The 24,139-nt window shown below is 38.1% G+C and overlaps 1 protein-coding gene and 1 long non-coding RNA gene across 3 annotated transcripts in view; both read right to left on the bottom strand.

The window, feature by feature from the left end:
- Positions 1–7,356: 7,356 nt before the first annotated feature.
- Positions 7,357–12,864, bottom strand: LOC111093094. Its single transcript, XR_005381209.1, has 5 exons — positions 12,822–12,864; positions 10,011–10,094; positions 9,795–9,914; positions 8,613–8,716; positions 7,357–7,833 (listed from the first exon to the last, which is right to left on the bottom strand). It is a non-coding gene; the product is annotated as an uncharacterized LOC111093094 (long non-coding RNA).
- A 9,225-nt stretch (positions 12,865–22,089) lies between these two features.
- RIPK2 (receptor interacting serine/threonine kinase 2) overlaps positions 22,090–24,139 on the bottom strand; it is a 29,102-nt gene continuing 27,052 nt past the window's right edge. For both annotated transcript variants that reach the window (XM_038579702.1, XM_038579703.1), the window contains one exon: positions 22,090–23,592. In XM_038579702.1, coding sequence (XP_038435630.1) covers positions 23,255–23,592 — 338 coding nt within the window. In that variant the 3' untranslated portion in view covers positions 22,090–23,254. The remainder of the gene's footprint in view (positions 23,593–24,139) is intronic.

The raw sequence follows: 24,139 nt of genomic DNA, 5'->3' as shown, positions 1-24,139 counted from the left end.
TTTCATGGATAAAAAGAATGCTTCAGGCACAATATCTTGGGTTAACTCTCACAATGCTTCTGTTAGAAAAGTGTTTTTAACTGATGAATAAAGCCATTCCCTGGGAGGATGAGCAAGTAGCATGGAAAGGGGATTCAAACTCATCATCCTGACTTTCTCTGCAATGCTTGCTCCCTTCCCTCCTCACAATACTTCTCATACCCAGTTCTGAGGCAAAGCAGTTGTACATTGACAGACACTTGCTTACTCACGATGGGTTATTTCTGGTGTCTTCTTTTGAGTGTCCCCAAAGTGGAGGGTAGAAGGCAGCTTCTGATCACCCTTTTGTATGTCCAAGGGACTGTCCTCTCCATCTCACCTAACGGGACCCCATAAACATATTTATAGCACAGAAGGTCATCCTTGGTTTTCTTCACCCAGGTTTCTCCTTCCTCCTTCCCATTCTCTATTCTGGTATTGGAGAAGCACTGGAGAGCACACCCTTGGAGACATACTCTTTTTGTTTGTTTGATTGTATAGACCTATTTTTAAAAAATTTAACTGTAAAAAAAAATACATGATGTAAAATTTACCTTCTTAAGCATTTTCAAGTGTACAGTACCTTTACTATATTCACGTTGTTGTGTAACAGATCTCTAGAAGTTTTATCTTGCAAAGCTGAAGCCCTCTGTCCAATGAGCAACTCCCCATTTCACTTTCCCACCCCAGTCCCTGGCAACTACCCTACTACTTTCTGTTTTCATGATTTTGACTACTCTAGACATCTCATATGTGTGGGGTCACACAGTATCAGTTCTTTTGTGACCAGCTTATTGCACTTTGCATAACATCCTCAAGGTTCATCTGTGTTGCAGGATGTGATAGAATTTTCTTCTTTCTCAAGGCTGAATAATATTCCATGGCATATATTTACTATGTTTTATTTTTCTATTCATCTGTCAATGGGTATTTGGCTCCTTCCACCTCTTGGCTATTGTGAATAATGCTGCAATGAACATGTGTGCATAAATATCATTTTGGGATCCTGCTTTAAGTTCTTTTAGATATACACCTAGAAGTAGGATTGCAATTCTACCATTTCATAGTTTGAGGACCCTCCCTACTAGGTACTACGTCTTTGCCAGTACTTGCTATTTTCTTTAAAAATTTTTTTTTATGGTGGCCATGCTAATGGGTCATTGTGATTTGTTTTCTATGTGTCTAATGCTTATTTTTTAAATTTAAAATGGTTTGTTTTTATAATTGAGTACATACTATGTGCTAGGGACAATATTAAGTGCTTTGCATGCAATAGCTCATTACTTTTAACAAACATCCTATGGCCTAGTGGTATTGTCCTTACTTTGTGTATGGGGAAACTGAGAATCAGAGTAGGAGTAATTTTACTAAGGACAGAGAATTGTTAAATGGTGAAGTTAGAATTCAAAACCAGGTCTGATACCAAAGCTCACATTTCTAACAGCTGAGTTATCTCCCTGCTTTTTGATTTAGCTATTATTCCCAAAGGCGATGTTTGGCGATAAACACAGTTCTATACAAAGGAAAAGGAAAATAACATTTGTTAAGTGCCTAATTTCTGCTAGACGTTGCTAAAATGCTTTCAGATGTGTACGTGTATGTGTATTTTGGAGGGAAGTGAAAGAGGGAAGTCCTAGCATTTTACACATACAAGCTTTTATTCCATTTGCATAGTTGCCATTGCAGTCACAGAATGCAATGGAAAGAAAGCTCAGTTTGCATTTCTTACCCAAGCCTTTGTAAATTTGAAGGTTGCTTTTTACTGATAAATATACTCTTAAGAAATATGCAGGGATTCAAGATAAACTCCAATTCCAATTAAGGAGTTGATTTTATCACCTAGGGAGGGAGTATCACCAGGAAGAGGGTACACAAGCAGTAACCTACAGGAAAGAAGAGTCTTAGCTACAGATAAAAGGAAACAAAAATAAATGAGTATTTAAATATAGAAACTACCAGTTGGCCTATTCTAACACTTGCTCTTTATTTCACCAGCTCTATTTTCCCAGTGTTGAGTGCCTACAGCTGCGGCCATATTTTCTTCCCTATTCTACTCCACTTCATTGCTGCATCTCATCTTGGAAATAAAAACAGTGGGTCAAGAATTATAGATTTAGTTTTGCTAACATAGTGACAAATTCAGCATTTTTGTGACATTTAAGATGACCCTAAACCCAAGAAATTTGAGTCACAGGAATACATGACTCTTAACTGTCTATGGTAACCCCCCAATACTGAAATCGCTAGCCCAACCTTCATTTGGTCATGGGAAGCATCGAGAGGATGGAAAACTAAAATTATTTTATCTGTTATCTGTGCCTTACATTTAAGAAACATATTAACTACCAACCCCAATTTTCTGGATCAAAATACTTTGGGTTGTATTACTGCAATATTTCACACTGGTAACACTAATTATAAACAAAGACGTCTTTAGGTAAAAGAGCACAAGTCTCCCAATACACTTTCAAAAGAGGAGATAAAAATGACTCTTGAGGGGATCCCTGGGTGGCGCAGTGGTTTAGCGCCTGTCTTTGGCCCAGGGCGCGATCCTGGAGACCTGGGATCGAGTTCCACGTCGGGCTCCTGGTGCATGGAGCCTGCTTCTCCCTCTGCCTGTGTCTCTGACTCTCTCTCTCACTGTGTGCCTATCATAAAAAAAAAAAAAAATGACTCTTGGTATTTATAATATTCATTGAGTGCTGCCAATGTTGCAGGAATCAATCAGCGAACTAGTTTCTGTAGCCAAATGTGATATCATCACAGCCTGTATCACTGAAGTGAGGGGGCAGTAGAGTAAGCTTGGGAAATACAATTTGTATCACAGTCTTCAGTACAAATTCATGAACCAGAAACAGTGCACCATATTATCTCAGCTTTTTTGAGTTTTCGAATTGCTGAATTGAAATGAAACTACTGAGGAAAAGTAAATGCTGCTCATAGATATCCTATCCCATCATCTGGAATCACAGCCATCTGTGAAAATTATACCCATATTTATGGCTCCATTTCACCAACCAATTGGATCTGTCCTTTTTACCAAAGTTCTTTCATTCTTTTTGCTTTCTTTTCCTCTTCGGATTATTATTTCCTTCTCTCATCTCAATTAATAGTTCAACATCTCACTTTTTAAAATAATTATTGATTGACTGATTGATTGATTGATTTTTTTGAGAGAGGGAGAGACCGTGTGTGCGGGGAAGGGTAGAGGGAGAGAGACTTTTAAGCAGATTCCATGCTGGGCTTGGAGCGCCACACAGTGCCTGATTTCACAACCCTGCGATGAAGACCTGAGCTGAAACCGAATTGGATGCTGAACCTACAGTGCCACCCAGGCCCTCTAATAGTTCAACACCTCTTATGCGTCCCTGAATGAAATTTCATTACTTCTGTTCTGAGGAAAAAGTGGTTTATGATGATACATAAAGACGCCTAGGGATCCCTGGGTGGCGCAGCGGTTTGGCGCCTGCCTTTGGCCCAGGGCGCGATCCTGGAGACCTGGGATCAAATCCCATGTCGGGCTCCCGGTGCATGGAGCCTGCTTCTCCCTCTGCCTGTGTCTCTGCCTCTCTCTCTCTCTCTCTCTCTGTGTGACTATCATAAGTAAATTAAAAAAAAAAAATTAAAGATGCCTGGGTGGCTCAGAGGTTGAGCTTCTGCCTTCGGCTCAGGGCGTAACCCTAGGGCCCTGGGATGGAGTTCCTTCCGCATCAGGTTCCCTGCATGGAGCCTGCTTCTTCCTCTGCCTATATCTCTGCCTTTTTCTCTGTGTCTCTAATGAGTAAATAAATAAAAGCTTAAAAAAAAAAAAAAGAATTCAATTCAAGAAAACAAATGAAAGACATAACTTTGCTAAGTGATTAGTACTTTATTTCTGATTGCTTAGTCTTAGCTCTTAATTTTTACACATTACTCACCAGCTAGATTGTGGTTAGCCTTGCAAAGCACTTTGTAACACAGCGGGAGGTTCTGTGAATTATTCCCATGATGAGATATGAAAGTTAAATCTAAAATGTGTGTTGCAAAGAAGGTAACAATTTTTGAGAGTCAATGACTTTCACACGAATATTTTTAGTGAGGCGATTTCAATAAAATTTTTATCAATGAATTTCAGTTAACAAAAAATTGCTCCTATGACATAGAATTGATGCTGTTGGTATTTCTAGTTTATAAATGACAAAACAGAAGCTTAGTAAGGTTAATGGACATACCCAAGGTCATACGGTTCATAAGTAGCTGTGATTTGGATATATGAATATGGATGTCATATTCCAAAGTCTGTGTTTGACCAAGCATATCATACTACTAATGCTATCTTGTATTATGCTATTTTCATTTAAATATTTATAATATCATATAAATATTTCTCGGCTTTATATTGACATAATTTTTGTTATCCATATAATTCTCCACTAGGTTGATGGATATTTTCCCTCGATTGTTTTTGCTCTTGCAAATAAAGGCATATAAAGACATTATCACATGTATATTTTCATTTCTATTGAATTTTATCCTTAGAATAAATTCCTAGATATATAGGTGTTAAGTAAAGAATGATTTTTTTCCCCCCAAGGGGCACTTGCATGGCTCAGTTGGTAGAGCTGCAGTTCTTGATCTCAGGGTCATGTGTTCAAGCCCACATTGAGTAGTCTGGAGTCTACTTAAAAAATAAAGAAAAAAAAAAAAAAAAGAATGGTTTTCTTCAAAAGTTGTCCCTGATTTTCATAGGTTATTTTATTTAAAAAGATTAACAAGAAATCATGTAAATAATACATTAACATATACTAGTTTAAAAATCCTCCTGTAATTTAGTAAGGCATTTCTAGATAGTACATATTTTACTCATTCTGATTGGCCTTGGTCTTTCAAGGCTGTGTTTTCTTTACCTACATTAATCCTATAATTGAAAGCCTGACATAGAGTCAGTAGTTAAAGGAATGATGATGAGTTGAAAGATGTCTTCTACCAGAAGATACATCATAGCTACCATGCCCTACCAACACAAAGAATGTATAGAGTTATAGAGATAAAATTTGAATTCATTGGTGTATATTTCCAGGATTTCACAATGAATATATTCACAATGAATATAGTCATGCTTGCTATATCAAGATCCTTTCCTAAGAGCCTTTTAAAAGGTAGTTCCTCATGGATTATAATTTATGTCTTATCAACTCAGAATTTAAGTTTTCTTTCTTTCTTTCTTTCTTTCTTTCTTTCTTTCTTTCTTTCTTTCTTTCTTTCTTTCTTTCTTTCTTTTCTTCTTTCTTTCTTTTTTTTTTAGAAGGAAACAGTAGGGTGGGGCGGAAGGAGAGGAAGAAAAAGAATCTTAAGCAGGCTCCATACCCAGTTCAGACCCCACGTAGGGCTTAATCTCACAATTATGAGATCATGCCCTGAGCCAAAAGCAAGAGTCGGATGCTTAACAGACTTAACCATCCAGTTGCCCCCAGCCTTTAAGTTTTCTGCTCTGGAAAATTCTACCCAGGAAAACTCTTTAAAATAATCTCACTTCTCCTGATCATGGTCAGCTTACTTACCCTCATGACAGTGACTCATTCATTTCTTCAACAGATGATTGCTATGTCTTTTAGATGCTGAGGATAGAGTAGTGTCTAAGAGACAGACAAGATTTCTACTTGCACAGAGCTTATAGTATTGTTGGAGAAAGGAGATAATACAAAGCAAATAGCCATAGGTTTAGTCCATACTATGGGATTCTACGTAAAATAGGGAGATGGGACAGAGATAATCTCGGGTAGTGGGTTGGGGAAAGATAGCTTCTATCTTAGGGTGTTAACGAAAGACTTCTCAAAGCCTTTGAGGTCAGATCTGAAAGTAGAGGGATAAGCAGGTGAGGAAACAATAAATGCAAATGCCCTGTAGAAACAAAAAGAGTTGCCCTGTAAAACAGACAGGAAAAAAGCCAGAGGGACTGGAATATGGTGGATGTAGCAGGAGATGAACTTGTAGAAATTCTCAAGGCTGATCATATTGGGCATTGTGGGTCATACCAAGGAATTTAGTAAAATCTAAATTTTACTAAATTTAGATTTTAAAATTTAGATTTTACTGAAAATTTAGATTTTAAAATTTAGATTTAGATTTTAAATTTAGATTTAGTAAATCTAAATTTTACTAAATTTAGATTTTAAACAAAGTAAAAATCTTTGTTTACAAGGAGAACCTGCCTCTGGAGGTTATTAAATAGGAAAATGAAATGACGTGCTTCATTATTTTAAAAGACCATCTGGCTGCCGAAAGTCTTGCCTCAATCTCTATACCCCATCTCGTGATGACATCTAGCACGTAGCACATAGTAAACGTGGAACAACTAAGTACAAATTATCCATTTTACGTTCAGTATCTCCTCCCATATAATCTCACTTTTTTGACTATCCCTTGTTTCCTGTTTCCCTGACCACAGGGACATTTCCAATTTGTGACAACTCAGCTAAAGCATTACTTACTGTTTCTGGGAGCCTTCCTACCTTCAGACTCTGCATCCTGTTTATCTCTGCTCAGTCTCTGGCCCAGGGTATTAGGTGCCTCACAGAGCAGGAAGCTTTAAGATACTGTTCTCCCTTGGGACTCAGCAAGCCATAGGCCCCTACATCCCTTATTTTATTTTATTTTTTTTTAAATATTTTTTTTCAATTTTTATTTATTTATGATAGTCACAGAGAGAGAGAGAGAGAGGCAGAGACACAGGCCGAGGGAGAAGCAGGCTCCATGCACCGGGAGCCCGACGTGGGACTCGATCCCGGGTCTCCAGGATCGCGCCCTGGGCCAAAGGCAGGCGCCAAACCGCTGCGCCACCCAGGGATCCCTACATCCCTTATTTTAAAACTGGGTGGAGATTTCAATATTCTCAAGTGAACGAATACAGAAAATAAGTGGGACAAGTGGGAATTCTTGACAATAACAGTTTCTATTAGATGTACATCAGATTATGTACTTTGAAGAGAAGAGCAGGGACCCGTATGGATCATTCCACATAGATCATGCTTGAACTGCAGGGAAGCTGCCTTCTGTTGGGATCATGTATAAAAGCCTGAGAAATGGGTGTGAAGAATGAGAGGCATCAGCAGTTACCAGTTAGATGCTCTGCAAACACAGCAATTGATATTTCTATTTTATTTTATTTTTTTGATTTTTATTTATTTATGATAGTCACACACACACAGAGAGAGAGAGAGAGAGAGAGAGAGAGGCAGAGACATAGGCAGAGGGAGAAGCAGGCTCCATGCACCGGGAGCCTGACGTGGGATTCGATTCCGGGTCTCCAGGATCGTGCCCTGGGCCAAAGGCAGGCGCTAAACCTCTGCGCCACCCAGGGATCCCTGATATTTCTAATGTAACTGTGGAGGACAAGCAAAAGAGATGGTACACATAAGAGGTTTTTTTTTTTTTTTTCTGAAAAATCAAAGACCAAATAGGAACCAGATAAAAGAACTGGAAATCCCCTTGTACTTGCTATTTTTCTTTTTTTTTAGTTGCTTATTAGAAGTAAGAAAAAGGATGGGAAAAGAGCAGATAGGACCAAGTGCTGCCCACTGAGATTTAGTGCAACTGTTAAAAGACAATCAAGAGAAAATGAAAAAATGGGAGCCAAAAAAAAAAAAAAAAAATGGGAGCCAAATCCTATCTCTCACCGGACAGAAGCAGGTCTCAGTCATTAGTAGGAAGAGGAGGCAAGCAGATGGGAAAGCCATTAGGACTGGAGTCAGGAGTTGTGAGTCCTGAGCTCTACTGTTCACTGATATGACCTTGGATGAATCTGTTAGGTCACTTTGAATGAGCTGGTTTATTCAACTGGAAGAGAAGGATGATGATACCATCATGGGCAACAATTTCACAGGTTTCTTATAGCAAATGAGATAAAATTAGCATAACTAATTTGTTAGTATCATTTCAGTAAAAATAGGCGAGACTCCAATGATGGTGGGAACTGCTCCAGCCTTCCTACTCACCATCCCAAATTAGAAACACTTTCCCCAAATCTCCTTCCAACACACCTACACCCTCATCTCTTCTTCTCTCTTTGCAATTACTTTGCTGAGCAGCTTTCCGATGGCCCACCATTGCTCTAGCCAGCTGTAGGGCAGCTCAGGTGGCCAATCTGATTTTAAGTACACTGGGTGAGCCGGTGTGTATTGGCATTGATTTTTTTTTTTTTTTACAGCTTGTTTTGCTGCGTTCACCAGTTGGCTCTTCTCCCTGTGGATTCATTCACTCAGCACTTTTCCACATTTTACTTTGTTTTGCAATTATCCTGACTGACAACTATTTGTAGTATGTGATGTTACTAAACAAATGCAAACTCTGCTTTCCCACATCCTGGAAAGGATGGACTCTTTTTTAGAGTTCATTTAAAATGGGCTCCAATTATGCATTAACCAGTGAAAGACCCACGTGACCAAACAAAATCTCTGTTTTAGCATTTGAAATCCCTGCAATAGGCTCATGGTAAAAACAAGACCAAGAGATAATCAGAAGGCTTGGCTGTTGTTCATTAAACATAAGTTGGTATTGATTTCCCTTAGCTGAGCTTTGAAAACATAAACCACCCACAGCACATGTGATTTTCTTACCTGGATGTTATAATGGTTGAGGAGTTCAGTTCGCTGGCACAAGCCACGGCCACTGTAGTAGGAATGAGTCTCCGAACATGGCTTAGGATCTTGTTACCAAGTGTCTGGGGGCAGGGAGGGAATAAGAAAAGAAAGTTATTAATAAAAAGAGAACTTATTATTGGGAATCTAGTTTATTTTTAGCACTAATCTCAGGATACAGAGATTTGGAATGAAATGGACTCAATGTTAATTAACTGAAGATCTCTATGGTTCATGTAGAGAAGGATCAATGAACTGTAAATTAGCCAATTAAAACCTAAAGAAAAATAGTATCTACATGATACATGTTGGCAAACTATGTATCTAGGTTCAGTTCCTCTCAATTGTCTGATGCTGAATTTATAACGGCATACCAAACTGGACTCTCACGTAAGGCCCCATAATTTTCTTCTTTCTTTTTTTCATGATTTTATAGGAAATTAGAATATCTATAAGAATGCAGCAATTCGGGGATCAGATCTAGAGGTATCTAATCTAGATAGTTTTCCCAAAGGTGGATATAAAAGATTAAAAAAGAAAAATAATGAAATAAGACTGTATGTTAGGATATTGTGGACACAATCAGTTCCTCACGCAAGTCTTATCAGCCAACCTCCTCATATGAATTTGTTACAGATGCAGTCTTTGCTCTTTGGACAGGGATTTGGGTAATCCTGGTAACTCAGGATTGGAAACCGTTCAGGTCACCAATACAGTGACATAAACGTGGCTGGAAAATTCTGGTGTCATTTCTGGTAACTACCTTGGCTACAGGCAAATTTGGTGGGGAAATCCTATGCTTGTTTTTGTGGGTTCACACTAAGTCGCCATGGAGAAACAGAAGCCCCCCTCCTCGTGCTGCCTGGTATGTATAATGTGGTCCTTAGTTGGTAGCTGTGACAGTAATGAGTGTTTCTTCTTGATCTGAAGTTAGTGCAGCAAGAAGAACAGTGAAGAGTGAACCCCAATTACTGTGCCAAGCTTTGTGGTAAGAAACGTATTAGCTCATTTAATTCTCACAATGTCCCCATGTTATTATTTTCCTTTTTTTTTTTTTTTTTCAATAATGAATCTGGTACCGAGAGGTGCAAATTGCTCATATTTCCACTTCTGAAAAACTTCTCAATAGAGGCAAAGGGCAGTGGATCATTTTAAACTTACCACAGCCACAGCATCACCACTCAGGAGAGACAGCATAAGTGGATGACGTAAGCCACATTGGTCAACAAATCAAAGACGGTCATAACGGGCATGGGTACAGAACTGTACACTGGTCGATTCCTCAGGAGAAAATGTAAAGGACATTTTAGTGTTTGAATATTTGAAAAAGAACCCCAAGAATACAAGCATTTTCATCCAAATGGAAGATATACTTACAGGCAAAGGTGATGACCCTCCTCAGAGTTTAGAGCAGTTTCTCCAGGACATCTTTTCTCTCTAATCCATTATGAAACTGTCACCCTGAGATAAACAAACTGGTATGGCCTTTGTTTTGGAAAAGTCAATTATATTCACTTTCGTACAAACCTACTTATAGCTATAGAAGGGTCATGACCTACTTATAACTATATAAGGGTCACGAAGCTTCCCATCAGAGAAAGTACCTTCCCTTATGCTTGCTGGGTGACAAAACAAGAAATTCTGAGGCATTAGCAGTGTGGCAGGCAGATTTTGCCTCCCTCAGTCTAAACCCAATATCATGCCTGTGAATATAATGCATAGATGGTTAAAGGAAATTGAGATTACAGATGGAATTAAAGGTGCAATCTGATGACCTGAAGATCAAGAGATTGCTTTGTATCATTTGGAGGAGAGGCAGGAGAGATTGAAATTTTCAGAGGGCTTCTCCTCATCCTTGCTGGCTTTGAATATGGAAGAAGTGGACCATGAGACAAGAAGTATAGCTGGACCTTAGAAGCTGGGAACAACTCGGGGCGCCGGGGTGGCTCAGTTGGTTAGGCGTCCGACTCTTGATTTCAGCTCAGGTCATGATCTCAGGGTCCTGGGGTCAAGCCCCGTGTTAGCTCCATGCTCAGAGTGGAGTCTGCTTGTCACTCTCTACTCCTGCCCCCACCCCCTGCATGCTCTCTCTCTCTCTCTCATATACATAAATAAAATCTTTTTAAAAAAAGAAGCTGGGAACAACTCTTAGAGGAAAGCAGTGAAATGGGGATGTCAGACCTACAACTGCAAGGAACAGAAGAATCCTGACAATAACCCATATGAGCAAGGAAACAGATTTGCTTCTAGAGTCTCCAAAAAGGAACACAGCCCTGCCTACCCTTAGATTTTGGCCCTGTGAGCTCTGTGTCTTACACAGAAACAAATAATAAAGGTGTTTGTCTTACACACAAACAAATAATAAAATACATACATACATAAAATGATAAAAATCTACTCTCTGCTATAGCGTGCTGTACCAAATGCAGTGCTACATATATCAACGTGGTCATATCTTAAAAAAGTATGTTGAGAGATAACCAGAACCTACAAATAGATATGTATAATGTAGTGCTATTTATGAAATGACACTACTGTGGATATAGTCATAAATGCATGGGGTGATTCATGTTTACATCAGGATAGTTCTTTATTCTGGGAAGAAAAAGGTGGTGGTGATGAGAGGAAGATAGAGGAATGGAGCTTTAGTTCTATTTATATTGTTTTATTTCTTTAAAAAGAAGTCTGATACAGATAGCACCTAGAATGTGTGGTATATGGAATCCTTGTTTTATTTTCTTAAAGATTTTATTTATTAATTTGAGAGAGTGCACGAGAGAGAGAGAGAGAGAGAGAGAGAGAGAGAGAGCTCCAGCAGAGGGAGAAGCAGGCTCCCCACTGAGCAGGGAGCCCAATGTGGGGCTGGATCCCAGGACCCTGGGATCATGACCTGAGCCAAAGGCAGACACTTAACCGACTGAGCCACTCAGATGCCCAGAATCCTGATTATATTCTGTGCGTTTGAGATATTTCATAATTTGAAAAGGAGTAAATTGTCTGGAAGGAACTAACATATTTAAAGAATGACCACTTGGCAGAGGTAGCAGAAAGAGAAGTGGTCCTTGTCATGTCCACTGAGGTGTTCCTTGGGTGGAAGAGAACCCAAGTCTAGAGCCTTGATTATGGTATCTCTGTTGGGAAAATAACCAGACACCCTGTTTTCTGTGTTCTTTTTGTTTACAATTTATGTGTCTGGCACTGTTTGAACTAGTGGAAAACGTTTTTCACAAAGTCATGAAGGCCCAACAACAGTTCTATCTCCCGTCCTTAGTGAATAAAATGGCACTGCGTTCTGATTTTATTGATCAGTCTTAGAATCTGTGTGTGCCACTCTGATGGTTGGATCCATACTTGATGCCAAGACTCATGTCTAACTTTATAAAACTAAAGGCAGATCCTGAAGTTTCATAAGAGAATGTCAGAACACCTGCCGGGTATCTTCGGAAAGAGCCAATTGGCCTTTTCCTGACTATCCTGTTACTTCAACTTGTGTCTGTTTCTTTCTAATTTCCACATTATGTTTGGCAAAGATTTTCCAGCTCCTAAGGCCTGACTGTTTTTAGTAGACATGTACATTTTGGATAGTTGTTTTGGTTGTAAAGGTTTGCTCCTTTCATCTCTAATATTATCTCCTTAAAGGCAATAATGTTTTTTAAAGATTTTTATTTATTTGAGAGAAAATCGTTTCTTAAAAACAATTGTTTCTAATAACCATTGTTGTTTATTGCTGTGTATTTTGAAAATGTTGCCTGTAAATATTTATCTTTAAATATTTCTGACTTATAGTTTGTCTTCTTAAAAATATTCTTGATTTTGTCGATCCCAAATTCAGACCCTATAGTCAAAATAAAAAAAAAATTCCTATTGAGATGTCTTTTATGAATAAACAATATTTGGATTTCCTAAAATGGCCATTAGGTTACATAGGTTGGTTTGGATGATGAAATGAGATATTTATGCTGAAAAGCTATTGAAAACAGATTATTTTTTATGATCAGAACATTTAATAGTGGCTACATTCAAAACTCAGTGACACAACTTGGAACTTACTAAATAGTCTAGCTTAGTCTCTGAGAACTAAGGTTGATATTCATGTTATAGAGTGGCTCGTATTTGCTTAACTATTTCATGGGCATATTGTTTGTTAGTTTGTGTATTTACTTACATATGCCTAGGTTTTGGTCTTACCTTTAAAAACATAGTAGGGGATCCCTGGGTGGCTCATCGGTTTAGCACCTGCCTTTGGCCCAGCAGCTGATCCTGGAGACCCGGGATCGAGTCCCACATCAGGCTCCCTGCATGGAGCCTTCTTCTCCCTCTGCCTGGGTCTCTCTACTTCTCTCTCTGTGTCTCTCATGAATAAATGAATAAATGAATAAATAAATAAATGAATAAATAAATAAATAAATAATAAATAAATAAATTCTTAAAAAAATAATAAAAAAATAATAAAAAAAACCCCAAAGTAGCCAGGGGCACCTGGGTGGCTCAGTCGGTTAAGTGCCTGCTTTCAGCTCAGGTCATGATCCCACGGTCCTGGGATGAAGCCCCAGGTCGGGCTCTGGGCTCAGCAGGGGGTCTGCTTCTCCCTCTGCCTCTGCCCCTCTTCATGTTCAGTGCTCTCTCTCTCTCTCTCTGTCTGTCTCTAAGTAAATACATAAAATTAAAAAAAAAACCCAACCCCACAAAATAGATAAAATTAAGATGAGCATTAAGATCTTTGCATACATGAAGATATCCTGAACACTGCTTTCCTAGTTCACATTCATGGTGAATAAATATTATGGTTCCTATAGAATGAAGGAACCTAGTAAGTGAAACACGGCATTATGCTGCTTTCATCCCAGGCACAGCTCCTCACAAGAATCAGCGTCTGGAAGGACTCTCCATAGAACAAAAGTCCATTGTTTAAAAAATCCTACATTTTCCACTTGATAAAGAAACAGTTTTACATAGTAGTTTTAAGACTTTATCTACTTTTATTTTTCCTACCCTTCTACAACCCATGACTAAAGTGGCTTGGGTTCCCTGGATGGCTCAGCTGGTTACGTATCTAACTCTTGATATCAGCGCAGGTCTTGATCTCAGGGTTGTGAGTTCAAGCCCCACGTTGGGCTCCATGTTGGATGTGGAGTCTAGTTAAAAAAAAAATACAAAAAAATAAAGTGGTCTGATGAATTTGGAAAATGATCCTTAAAGTAGGATTTGGTCCCAGTGCCTTATTGCATCTTACCAGGCTTCTCTTCCCCTCATGTGGGTAAAGTCAAGTGCACCTACTGCACACTATTTCAGGGAAGACATTCACATAGAATATACTCTCAATAGAATATATGCTAATTGTGGTAGACCTTATTTCAACGTCCCCACAGTTTGTAACGTATAGAAGATTCATAACTGAATAAGATGGAACAGAATTAAACTTAGGAGTTAGATTCTTAGTCCAGCTCCATAAACTATTAGTGGGTAATGAACCTGAAGTTACCAGTTATTTTTCATAAAATTTGTAAGTAAAATCAACTTGAAATAAAGGAATATAATTTTCAGGGACATGAAGGTTCTACGTTTAAACATTTAGTATTATCAGAAATACAAATGACCATTTTCCACAAATACACTGGCCCTCGGCTAAATTTGAATTAGGTTGACAGGCCTTTAAAAATAGCCTATGAAGTCTCATTGATTAGGTTAAGATTCTAAGAGCCTGAAGGGCAAAGTACTATACTCACATATGCAGGAAGTCATGGTCCATTTCCCTGCCTCATACGGGGTATCACAGTTTGTCCAAACAGGTGTGAGAGCAAATTTCATAAACGTGATTGCCTTTATGGCCTGTCCTGTTGGCTCAATGAGTAAAGATGACTAAAATCAGATGAAGACAGTAAATCTAGGAAATGCTTCCTGAGACATATGCACAGCTTGTCCTTGGCTTCTGGACGGAGGTTCCTAGCTCTTCATTAACATAAAGTCCCAAGCAGTGGGAAAAAGTCTGGTAATAGCCCAACCAGTCAGGAAAAGCTGAGAGGTGGCATTATTCTAAGAACCTTCTTGGGCGATACAAGTGTGCCTGAGCTCATATGCCCCACTGTGAGACAGATGCTACGTAGTACAGTGATGTTCTGCTTCATTTGGACTTTTTCTTCTTGGTCCTTATCTTGCTTGTCTTCTGCTGGTTCTCCATTACCGAGTGTGACATGCTCACCACACCGTACAGAACAATGACCCCCTGTTTTGTACTGAAAGCATACCTGTACGTTGATGAGAAGAAAGAAAGTTGCTGTTCATGAGATGGTACAGGAAACTTCTGACAACTCTCAAACCAACAACAATAATGTGAAGAATGTTCCTGAAATGCTGTCCCTGAGTGAATACACTGTATGACTCAGTTTTCGGCATGATCCACCCATTTATGTATTCATTTCCAGAAGCAGTTAAAGAATTCAGGAGATGTAGGTTCTAGGAATACAAATAACAAAGCATAGTCCTTGCCCTCAGGGATCTCAGTCTGTTGCAAAAAGTTAGAACACAATTAAAAAATGACTTGGGCTGCAATGAGCTCATGGGGAAGCAGCAACTAACTCGTCTCAGATTATGAGAGTGTTGGGGATGATGACTCAGAGTTCTTGAGGCGCATAAGAGGAGGAGTAAGTGGCATTCCAGGGTGTGTTCACAGCATGTGAAAGGCAATGACAAAAGAAAAATGGAGTAGTTTGGTGTAGCTGAAGTTCAGGGCATGGACAGGGTGATGCTAGTGGCAGAGCCTGAAAAGCTACGTAGCTGCTGACTTACAGGTTTTTTGTTTTTTTTTTTTTTTCTCCATAAGGAGATTAGTCTCTATCCCGTGGATATTTGAGGACCTTTGAAGATTAAACAGATGTGGCATGATACATTCTGTTTTAGAAAGATGAAAGACGTCTGGCATTGAATGACTGGGCATTTCCTTACAGTAGTTTAAAACATGCATTAAATCCCATCAATTTAATTTTGAGATCTGGTCCTTTCTACCCACTGCAGCCCAGACATCATCTATGGAACCATCTCTTAAGTGGCGCTTGCTGCGCTAGCTCCCTCCAGTCATTTTTAGTGACTTTCAAACATGTAAACTAAGGACACCATATCAGTTCTCTGCTCGAATTTATCCAATAGCTTCCATTACACATATCATGACATTCAAACTCTTCCCTGAAGTCTTACATGATTCAGGCCTCTTCCTACTGCTGTGGCTTCAGCTCACAGCTCCCTTGTCCTCAGTCATTACCTCCAGAAACATTGGCCTCCCTCATCCTCCTCTTCTTCACCTGGCAGGCTCTTCCTCTTCACTGGGGGAAATCTCTCTCTCAGACTTTGCTTTTTAAAAAAGGATCCTAATCATTTTTTAATCTAAGGTAGATCCTTCTCTTCTAATCCCTCTGAAACCCACTATTCTTTGTTCTTTTTCACAACACGAATGGTTAGTTGATGGGATCCTAGTCACTTAAATAAATTTGTGCAATTCTTGTTTGTGTATTGTCTTCCTCTCCCACTAGAATATAACTCTGTTGAGGAGGCTATTTACCTCTTTCATGGCATCACTACTACCTGACACGTGGGTCAATATTCACTAGTGATTTCTAGAATGGATGGAGAGTAAATTTCCCTGTTACACTCCTTGTCAGGGAGAGGTTTCATCAGCAAGAAGTTAAGAAATCTAACACTGTGGATGTTGCTGTCTGAGGTGTGTGTGTGTGTTTCTTAACAAAATGTGTCCAGGGTGTCAGCCTAGCTACTACTTTTAAACCCTTTCTCCCTCTGCTAGCCTACTAGGAATTTTCTGCAATGTTTTCGGTGAAAAACTTTTATAATCTTAAAGGTAGGTTGGGGCTTTTGGTAGAGATCGTAGGGCTTTTTATGCCTACTGAGAGGAAACTTTCCCCTAAGAAATACTTTGTTCACTACAATTCATCCATATGTATTGCATTTCTTCCATCCTAACACACTATTATTTCTAAAGTTTGAAGAATATTTAAGGGAACATTTTTGAGTACTTGTCACCAAATTGAAGAACCACTATTCCAAAATCTAAGTTTGCCTAGAAGGAAACAAGCACAGGTGTTTCTCTGAGTCTCTGAAAACAGTATTTAGTAGCCTCTAAAATGCTTTTGTACAGACCAGACATGCCATATGAATCCCTGAAAACTCCTTAAACTTCACATTAATGGGAAGCAACTCACAGCAGTAAAAAGGTATAGAAACAGTAAAGAAATAGTAAAGAAAAAGGAATCATTCTTGTTCTTTTGAGAGAAAAATTTTAGTTACAATAGTCAAGATATAGAAAAGATTTAAATGTTCCTCAGTGGATGAATGGATAAAAAAGATGCTGAGACACACACACAGAGAATGGGACATCACTCAGCCATGAGAAAGAAGGAAATGCTGCTATTTGCGACAATATGGATGGACTTTGAGGGCATCATGCCAGGTGAAATAAGCCAGAAAGAGAAAGAGAAATATTGCATGAGATTACTTATGTGTGGAAGCTAAAAAAGAAAAAAAAAAGACTTATGCTCACTCACAGAAACAGACTAGAAAAGTGGTTGCTAGGGGCTGGGGAGCAGGAGAAATAGAAAAAGATTGGTAAGAGGGTACAAACTTTCAACTATCAGTAAGCTCTGAGGATCTAGTGTTAAACATGATGATTATAGCTGACATAACTACATTGTTTAATTGAAATATGCTATGAGACTAGAGCTTATGCTTTCTCACCCCCCCGCCCCCCACCCCCCAGAAAAGGTGAAAAAATAAAGAGAAAAATAAGGTTTGACAGGCAATGCAAAGTACAGTTTCCTCCTGTGGTATGACAAAAATCCAGAGCATGATTTTATCTTAATAAATCCTATCAGACTATAAGATCCACAGGATGAAACTTAATTCTAATTGGTGAAATGCCAGAAAGCAAATCCATATTCCATCCAATCATTTTATGTTCTTTCTAAACAAAGTAGAGTATCTGGTCATTTAAGCTGTACTCTCACTTAACCACATAAATCAATATAGAACCAATTATTTTTTTTCTTTTTGTATTCTTGATGAGGGGAAGAGCCTTCAAACTGAAGTTGAAGAGTACTTGCAGCTCTTTTGTGGGCACTTCCCCATTTGCTCAGTGTCCCAAAATACTGTCATGAAGGAATCCGGAGCTTTGGATGCATTAGCTACTATAAAAAAAAAATCTCTAGGTCAGTAGTTGAACAAGAGGTGGGACAGTTTTTGAGAACAAAGTTTCTGGAGGCGCTTGGGTGGCTCAGAGGGTTAAATGTCTGCCTTTGGCTCAGGTCCTGATCCCAGAGTCCTGGGATTCAGCCCTGCATCGGGCTCCCTGCTCGGGGAGGAGTCTTTTCTCTCTCCCTCAAATAAATAAAAATCTTTTTTTTTTTTTTTTTTTTTTTTTTAGAGTAAACAGTTTCTGGGTAGCTATTTTGAGGATGATAGTTTGAACTTTTTCTACATTTTTTTTTTGTTTGTTTCCATTTCATGGCAACTTCTAGTTTTAAAGATATACCCACTCAAATCTCTCTAAGGGTATTATTTATACCTATTTTAAGGTTGTCTTCTGTTTAGTCTTTAATTTTCTTAGTTCTTTTTTTTCCTTTAAATGTTGAATTTGGGTATTCTTTATATAGCTGATATCCTTAAATCATGAGATTTTGGTGGTCACAGTGCCTTGCATCTAGAGTTCATAAGCAAAGCCTGAGCAATACCATACGGTTTCTATGTAAGGTTCCTTTTTAATATATATGTATTAAATATATATATATCAATGTATATATATATTTTAAGACTTTATTTATTCATGAAAGACTCAGAGATAGGCTGAGACCCAGGCAGAGGGAGAAGCAGGCTCCTCACAGGGAGCCCGATGTGGAACTCAATCCCAGAACTCTGGGACCACGCCCTGAGCCAAAGGCAGATGCTCAACCACTGAGTCACCCAGGCATCCCTCTTTCTAATATTTTAATGTACCGTAACCCAAGCCCCCAACAAAACTGTGCTTACGTTGAAACACACATTTTAGATGAAATAATAAACCAATGCTTTAAAAACTGACCTGGAAATAGAGATATTTTGGTTAAATTTGTAGATTATATAGTCTTTTATGATAATCTGTTAACACTTTAAAAATATTTCAGTTATATTCATTAGTGAGTAGGTGCATGGTTGTACCTAAATAGTGACAATTAGTTAATCTTTGTCAAGTTGAAGGGAGGAGGCCTGTGGCTTTTTGCATACTTTTCCTTGGCCCAGTACCATTCGACATTTTAATTAGTAACTTGGATGAAATTACAAAAGGCAACTTCGTAAATTTGTGGATGAGGAGCTGAGAGACTCCAGATTTAGGAATCAAAACTATCCTGAGTGGCTGGAACTAGGAATGAATTTAGAAAAATTAAGAGGGATTAAGGCATAGTGTCATATATGAGCCAAAAACCCAACTCAACTTTGTGAAAAAGGAGAGATAAGGCAAAACAGCATAGTTAGAAAAGACAGGATTTTTAGCTCATTTTAGTTAAATATCAACTCAGCAATGTCATGTGACTACTAAAAATAGCTCTTAACATATTAATTACAAGGGAGGAGATATCCCAACTGTGCTAATAAGACCTAAATGGATTAGAAGTATCACATGCAGTTATGGGTACCATACTTTAAAATACAGACCATACCTCTTAAATAGCCATTGAAGGAAGAAGGGATTAAGGTATAAAAACAAAAAAGTCATCAGGGACAGAAGAGTTCCCTGGAAATATATAAAAGAGCTGTCATGTGGGGGAGGGAATAGATGGACTCTATCTCAGTGTTTAGAACCAGGAGTGCTGATGAAAATTGAAATAGCACACACACACAAAATTCAATTTTTGAAAACCAGAAAAATCTAGCCTATGCACCATGCCCTAATTATGCCCTAACCAAATCAATCAAAATTTTCTGTGTATTCCTTCTCCGCAGGTTACTTGGCTTCCAATTTTTGAGGTTAGGTTTTATCTTGATGACTTCAGGCTTCTTAAACACCCAGACAACACTTAAAACCTAGGGTCAAATCAAAAAGTGGAAGGATACTGAAGTCATTCAACTGCATTCAACTGCAGGACCTCTCACAGGTTACTGATATCGAGGTAGAAAAGATAGGACAGAGCTTCTATCATAGATTATCAAAATATTAGTTTGTCCTAAATGATCCTAAAATTATTAGCAAGAAGAAATAGTACAGGTTTATACATTGGCTCTATGTCATAATTATTCTCCATGCTGGTATCCTCGGATAGGGAAATAGATTTTTAAATCAATCTAGAGAATGGACAGCACTGTCTAGAGATGAAGAACATTGCTGGGTAGGGATTAGGTTCCCTCATCATCAGTAGACAATTTTTGATTGTGAGATATGTGTCTATTTAATGTCTTTATTTGGGGAATTTGAAGCATAACCAGGCATAATCATTCTTTTCAATCTAGAGATTCATGAATTGTATGACATCAAATTCTAAAAGATAAAGGATGCCTGGGTGACTCAGGCTCCAAATATTGATTTCGGCTCAGGTCATGACCTCAGGGTCATGGGATCAAGTCCCAGGAAGGGCATCGTGCTCAGCAGGGAGCATGCTTGAGCTCTCTCCCTCTGATCCTCCTCCTGAGCAAGTGTGCACACTCCCTCTCATTCTCTCTCTGGGAGAGAGGGAGAGGGAAGAGGGAAAAGAGGGAAGAGGAGAGGGAGAGGGAGAGAATAACCAAGGGCACAGACTTATGCGGGGCTCGATCCTGGATCCTGAGATCATGACCTGAGCCAAAATCAAGAGTCCGATGCTTAACCAACTGAGCCACCCAGGCGCCCCTTTAAAATTTTTAAAAGATTAAGAATGAAATTGATAACAAGAGTAAAGACAGCATAATTTTCCAGGAAAAGGATGAGAAGGGACAAGCCAAGCAAAGGAATTTCATTTTTAAAAATAAATCTGGGTCTTTGAAATTGAAAAAAAAAAAAAAAAAAAAAGATCCAGGGGAAAAGGGGAGAAAAAGCAGGAGATTGGGGACTGGGCTTTCAGAGATGGGAGTTGAGACTGTAGAGAACAGTGAGATGTTTGTGAGGATTGGTAACATCAAAGATGATCGATTCTCCTGTTCTCCCAATTGGCTGTAAGTTTTCCTCATATATTAGGAAATTAAGTATTTGACTGGGGTGGGGAGGGTGAGCAGAGAATTACAGACCTGATGAAACCAGCTCTCGCTGCTGGCTACTGCCACCACCACATCCAGTCCTTCATAGTGATGCCAACTTCGTTAGCCTAACTTCCAGCAAATCAAGTCTTGCTTCTTGTCTCATTCCCACATCAGCTCTGTCTTATGCTGTCATAATTTGAGTGTTTGCCCCCTTTTAAAGTACTTTAAAAAGCTGAGTGGTAGATTCAATCTACTAATCTGATTATCATATTTAAGTGATCTTTCTAAAATGCAAAACGTGGCTAAAACTGTTTTGGGGATTCAAGTGAATGCGAAAAAAAAAAATTCAAATTTCCTAATCAAACCTCAGTTCGGAGACTGTATATCCTGAACAGACATAAGGAACACAGATCTGTGAACCTAAAGGGAAATTATTTTATGTGTAATTCTCCTGCATTTCTTCAAACAGAGTCGTGAGCTTTAGCACAGATAATGGCCTGGATGGTTTGTTAAAACAGATTTCTGATCCTTATTATCCGAGATTGATCCGGGTTTGAGGTAGGGGCCACAAATTTACATTTCTCACAAGCTACGGGCGATGCTAATGCAGCTGCTCTGTGGAGTACACTTGTGGGTAATATTCTTTTAAAATATACTGCAAAGAACGCCACTTTCAGATTATTTAGTACCAGCTTGTTAAAATAGATAATTATAGATTAAGTCCCCTCCTTGAGTGACTGAATCTTAATGTCATCCTACTACTTCTGATTGCTGTCATACTCCCATATCGTAGTACAATTTAGTATTTCTCACTATCTTTCTGTTTGAATATTATGAAATGAAACTTTATATATTATAGATACAAAACTAGTACCGCTTGTCATATGGAGGTCATTTTCAAATAAAATGCAATTAAAAAAAACTATAAAATTCTGGCTAAATACGGTTTCTTAAGTTCTGAGCCTGAAGTCTGTTTTTCTTAACAAGGGGGATTAAAAGAACACCGCACAATTGTGACATTCTCCTTTACTTATTTAAAAAGGCTCAAAGAAGAACTGAAAAGAATTTCCTTACTGTTTGACTTAAATGTTATTTGGTGCTGTGTCTATGTACTACCTAAAACGATCCCATCTTCTCAACTTATTTCCCAAATTAAATCTTTATCCTAACACTTTAAAAATAAGAGATATGATAACTCGTATACTTAATTGGTTTCTATTTTTCCCTACTAATTTCCATATTTCTCAGAGACATAGTAATGAGGCACCACGGGTTAATGTCAAGCTCCAAATGGAGATTAAAATACTAAATATTTTAATAAAATATATAATTGCCCCCATGCTTTCTGGTCATTTTTACTCTTCTTCTTCTTTTTTCATACGGTGGGTCTGGTCCTTCTTGAAAGTCTGTACTTTCAAATTTATCCTGCATCACAGTTTTTGATGACATTACTAATAAACATTTTCAGAAGAGCAATTATGCCTTGTAAGTTTTCATTTAGTGACATAAACCAAAACAAACCAAAACAAAACAAACAAAAAAAACCCCACTTCACATTGTATCATTATTGTTTTGGCTAAACTTGAACAAGTTAAAAAAATAAAAAAGCAGCCTTGATACTATGCAGCAGTTAAAAAGAATGAGTTAGATTTATACATGACCTGGAAGGCTGTGCATGATGTACTATTAAGTGCAAAAATTAGGTTGTAGTATGATGTACTGTAATAATATTAACGAAAAACCCTTTCCCAAATGAGCATATACATGTCAGTAGGAAGAAGGGTATAGAAGGATAAATATTGTGCTGTTAGTTTTAGTCACCTTGGTTGCTAGCTGAGGTTAGAAGTGAGAGCAGAAACATATGTTGAAAGATTTTTTTCTTCATCTCCTTTGTATCATTTGACCTTTGAAACTTTTTTTTTTTTTTTAAGAATTCAATGAAGAAGATTTAAAAAATGTAATCTGGATAACACAGTTTAATGCATAACCTTTTGGAGAGGATTTGAACCTGGCACTCTATGTTAGAAATGGTGCGCTAACTCTAATTTGAGTATAAAGGTTAAAGTTCCAAAAGCCAAACTGTATCTTTGACAAGTAATAAATCATCCACAAGGAAAGTGAATATGAAAATGGCTTCCATGAGCAATGCATGACACCTCAAGGCATTGTGATATATGAGAACTATTACATTTAAAAAATAATTTCAATTAACCAAGGAGACAAAACAATGGAACCATGTAGCAAAACACAAACTTTCCAATATATTAATTTAAAAACATACTATAATGTTATGGAAGAAGACTAATATTTACCTGAAGAAGAAACTTCAATTAAAACTTCTAATATTCATGTGGATTTTATAAAAACGACATGATAAAGGCAACAGAAATATAAAATAACCTCTTATAGAAAGACTTTTCTTCTTGAAAAAGAGTCACTTATAAGTTTTTATTTTGAAATGAATTTAAAGGTTGTGATCGAGAAACCACAAGTATTTCCGGGTAAGGCTGAAGACCCATTTGCTTGTTATCTTTCAACTTTTGTACTATAATTCTGGCAAATTCTTCTCCTTGGATGTCACTGGTGTCCAGTAACTGTCTGACTTTTGAGGTCCTTGTAGGTTTAGTACTAACGAGTTCATAGTCCTCCTTCATGATCAAGTCCCTGGACAGGAGAGCATCTAGCGACTGGTTAAGGCAGGCTTCTGTCATCTGGCTCACAATGTCTTCCCTTTTACTCTGGATCCACTGCTGGGCTATGCCAGGCTGTAATCGCTCTGCAGAAGAGCAAAGGATAACAAAGCAGTTGAGGACAGCTCTATGGCTATGAGTAAAACTGGATAAAAAAGAAATAATGAGGAGTAAAACCTAACTTTCTGTGATTATGCTAATAGGGAATACAGGAATTGGGGGATGCTGTTAATTTTTGGGAAACACTCAGATATTTGGGTTATCTCTTCTTTTCCCTTCAGTTCCCTTCCCAGAAAAAGTCCTTTTATATGTTTATAAATCCATGGGGGTAAAAACCCAATCTATATTATACATAGAGATGAGCACTGGGTGTTATTCTGTATGTTGGCAAATTGAGCACCAATAAAAAATAAATTTATTATTAAAAACAAAAACAAAAAACTTTACTTTTAGTAACATACTAAGTCACACCTCCCTCCCTAGATAGATGTTCATGGAATACCATGTGGGCCTATTATCACATGTCAGCACTCATATCTTCTAGGATTGCAAGTGCTTTCCTATTTAAGAAGGTATGTGTTTATTGTGTTGAAGAAATAAAGATGAATAAAACTAACTGTGTGGGAAATCTGA

Source organism: Canis lupus, chromosome 29, assembly GCF_011100685.1.
Source record: "Canis lupus familiaris isolate Mischka breed German Shepherd chromosome 29, alternate assembly UU_Cfam_GSD_1.0, whole genome shotgun sequence".
Lineage (NCBI taxonomy): Eukaryota > Metazoa > Chordata > Mammalia > Carnivora > Canidae > Canis > Canis lupus.
The sequence above is the reverse complement of the archived record's forward strand: the minus strand, read 5'-3'. Positions and strand labels throughout refer to the sequence as shown.